Source organism: Lactuca sativa, chromosome 7 (genome assembly GCF_002870075.4).
Source record: "Lactuca sativa cultivar Salinas chromosome 7, Lsat_Salinas_v11, whole genome shotgun sequence".
In the NCBI taxonomy this organism is placed as follows: Eukaryota; Viridiplantae; Streptophyta; class Magnoliopsida; order Asterales; family Asteraceae; genus Lactuca; species Lactuca sativa.
The window spans coordinates 145270658-145274351 of NC_056629.2; the positions used below are offsets into that span (position 1 = coordinate 145270658).

At 40.9% G+C, this 3694-nt stretch overlaps 1 protein-coding gene across 1 annotated transcript; it reads left to right on the forward strand.

Moving 5' to 3' along the window:
• The first annotated feature begins 919 nt into the window (after positions 1 to 919).
• On the forward strand, positions 920 to 1735 carry LOC111908217 (uncharacterized). The gene is made up of 2 exons (XM_023904051.1): positions 920 to 1036; positions 1127 to 1735. The coding sequence occupies exons 1-2, from the start codon at positions 920 to 922 to the stop codon at positions 1733 to 1735; spliced, it is 726 nt and encodes a 241-aa protein (XP_023759819.1).
• The last annotated feature ends 1959 nt before the right edge of the window (positions 1736 to 3694 follow it).

The following is a 3694-nucleotide window of genomic DNA, read 5'->3' on the forward strand; positions in this document are numbered from 1 at the left end:
ACAAGAAAAGGATGCGTGACGATACCGGGTCGGGACTCGTGCAACCTGTGATTCCTGCAACTGCCATCTTCGAGCTAAAATGCCACATTCTCACCCAGCTCTAAGACATCCCATTCTACGGGAAAGATCACGAAGACGCATATAAGCATATCGACGAGGTCAACGACATAGCTGACTACTTCAATATCTCTAATGTACCTCGCCAGATTGTTTTGCTTTGTATGCTACCAGTCAAATTTAATGGCACCGCGAAAGATTGGTTGAAATCACTCCCTCTAGGATCCATCACCAGATGGGATAAAATGCGTGAAGAATTTATTGACAAATTTTTCCTTCCCTCAAAAATAGCAAAGTTGAAGAAAATCATTGCCAGTTTCGAGCAACAAGCAGGCGAGTCACTCTATGAGGCATGGGAAAGAAACAAAGGCTTGTTGAGGAACTACCCCCACAATGATTTAAACATTCAGCTAGAAGTCTCCATTTTCTATGATGGAGTGAATGTGACAACTAGGCAGCTCCTTGACTCCCAAGGACCACTCACGAAGAAAGAACTCACGGTCATAAAGGAGCAAATTGAAGAATTCTGTAAGCACTCTAGAGAATATCATAACCCAAGGAATGACTCAATTCGAGGGGCGGTGAACTCAGTTTCCGATAATATGGTGGCAATGATGGCTAAATTGGACAGTTTGGACCGAAGAAAGACAAAGATGGATCAATCCATCCATGCCATCCGGGTGGGATGTGAGAATTGTAACGGGCCTCACTTTACTGAAGATTGTGATCTAGACGAGCATGGGAACCGGAAAGTGCAAGTATGTTATTCTCGTGGCGATAAATATGACGAGGATTGGCGAAAACCAAAAAAGGAGTGGCTACTATACGATGAGTACAAGAAGGAAAAGGAGGAGAATATAGGATGAAGACAAGAGGCTTCTATCAAAAGGAAGATTCGGTGCAAGAAAAGAAAATGGACTTTGAAGATATGCTCACAAGATTTGCAGCCACATCCGAGAAAAGGCTCAACGAAACCGATGTTGCAATAAGAGAACAACGATTCATGATGAAAGAGCAACAATCCTTGATGAGAAATCTGCAAGCCTCTATCCTAAACATTGAAAAATAGTTAGGCCAACTTGCACTACATATCAACGAAAGAGCACTGGGTGGGCTTCCAAGTAATACCAAGAAAAATCCGAGAGGCGCCCAAATCAACATTGTGACGACTAGGAGTGGAAACATAATAACTCCTCCTACCCCAATCCATAATGAAGATCCTAAAGAGGTGCATGAGAAAGAGAAAGAAAACCCACATTCACAAATAGTCGAAGCAACTCGTCGAGTTCAAGACTTGAACTCGACGAGTCCTCGGTCTGAACAGAAAAATACTCCTTCTTTAAAACCGTATCAACCTCCATTGCCATTTCCAGGTGGAGCTAGACAAGACAAGCCGAATGAAGAATATCAAAAGTTCTTGGAACACATCAAAGCCCTCCAAATTAACATTCCCTTCATCGAGGTGGTTGCACAAATGCCTAAGTATGCCAAGTTCTTAACGGAATTACTCACAAATAGAAAGAAGATGGAGGAGGTATACAAGGTGGCTCTTAATGAAAATTGTTCAGCCGCAATGTTGAACAAATTGCCGAAGAAAATGGGTGACCCAGGGATGTTGACTTTTCCATGCCAATTCGGGAACTTAGCTATTAGTTATGCATTGGTTGATTCGGGGTGAGTGTCAACCTTATTCCATAGTCATTCTTTAAGAAGTTGAATCTTCCGGAGTCGAGACAATTCGTATGGCAATTCATCTAGCAAATAAGTCGGTGACATTTCCAAAGGGGATATGCGAGGACTTATTGGTGAAAGTTGATAAATCCGTATTCCTCCCTGATTTCATAGTGCTAGATATGGAAGAAGACCATCAAGTGCCAATCATTCTTGGATGACCCTTCCTAAACACCACAAGTGCCATAGTGGACATAAGAGTGTCCAAACTTACCCTTCGGGTGGGAGAAGAATCAGTTACTTTTGGAGTTGATCGTGCCATGAAACATGCTAAGTATGGTGACAACACGGCTTTCTCGGTAGACATTTTGGACGAATTAATGGAAGAATGCAAAGAGGATAAGTCAAGTGAATCACCCATGGATTTGAAAATTACTTTGATGTTGAAAGAGATATGAAGGAGATAAAAAGACTTCTTGAATAATCTGAATATGAAGAATTAATCAGAAGTGCTGAAAACACAACTCGACGAGTTGAAGACACTAACTCGACGAGTCCGTATGAAGAAACGCGATCAAACGGTAATTTTGGCCTAGACTCCATGAGTCCCCTCTCTGGACTCGACGTGTTTCAGTGTACAAAACACGAATTTGGAGCTGAAAACTTTTCCTTAACATTTAGAGTATGCATTTGGGGAAGAAGGTAAACAAAAACCTGTGATTATAGCTTCTGACCTCACCATATCTGTAAAAGCAGAGCTAGTCCAAGACTTGAAGAAGAGAAAGACTTTCATTGCTTGGAAAATCACCGATATTAAAGGAATAAGCCCTTCTTATTGCTCTTATAAGATAAATCTTAAAGAAGGTGCGAAGCCGGTAGTGCAACATCAAATGGCGTCTAAATCCGAACATGCAAGAGGTGGTCAAGAAGGAGGTTGTCAAGCTCTTAGATGCCGAGATCATATATTCGATTTCCGATAGTCCATGGGTTAGTCTCGTTCAAGTGGTGCCAAAGAAAGGAGGGATAACAGTCGTGGCAAACGAGAAGAACGAGCTCATACCTACACGAACGGTAATCGATTGGCGGGTGTGCATCGATTACCGAAAGTTAAATGATGCCACTTGAAAAGACCACTTCCCTCTTCGTTTTATTGATCAAATGCTTGAACGATTATCTGGCCATACCTATTTTTGCTTTTTAGATGGACTTTCTGGTTATTTCCAAATTCCAATTGACCCAATTGATCAAGAGAAGAATACTTTCACTTGTCCAAGTGGAACATTTGCTTATCGACGCATGCCGTTTGGGTTATGTAATGCGCCGACAACGTTTCAACGATGCATGGCGGCGATATTCCACGACATGGTGGAAAACTTTATGGAAGTATTTATGGATGATTTTTCTGTCTTTGGCTCTTCTTTTCATGATTGTCTTACTAACCTTGACTTGATGCTTTCTAGTTGAGAAAAGACCAATTTGGTCTTAAATTGGGAAAAGTGTCATTTTATGGTAAAAGAAGGCATTGTTTTAGGCCATAACGTATCTAAAGCGGGGATAGAGGTGGATCGGGCAAAAATTGATACAGTTGCTAAATTACCCCCACCAACTAATGTGAAGGACGTTAGGAGTTTCTTAGGTCATGCAGGTTATTACCGCTGCTTTATTAAAGATTTTCTTTGAATAACTAGACCTTTAACTCAATTACTTTTGAAAGATGCACCTTTTAATTTTTCTAAAGAGTGTTTAGCTACTTTTGAAATTTAGAAAGAAAAATTAACTAATGTCCCGATCATTATCGCCCCGAATTGGAACTTGCCATCTGAGATAATGTGCGATACAAGCGATTATGCCTTAGGAGATGTATTTGGCCAAAGGGTTGACAAGCACTTTCAACCCATTTACTATGAAAGCAAGACCCTAAATCCGACCCAAGAAAACCACACTACAACTAAAAAGGAATTATTAT

What these genes read in the sequence shown, in the direction of transcription:
- LOC111908217 (XM_023904051.1), top strand. Translation starts at nt 920, where the DNA reads ATGAAGACAAGAGGCTTCTATCAAAAGGAAGATTCGGTGCAAGAAAAG. An exon ending in AAAGGCTCAACGAAACCGAT is followed by an intron (nt 1,037 to 1,126) that starts GTTGCAATAAGA and finishes ATTGAAAAATAG; the next exon opens with TTAGGCCAACTTGCACTACA.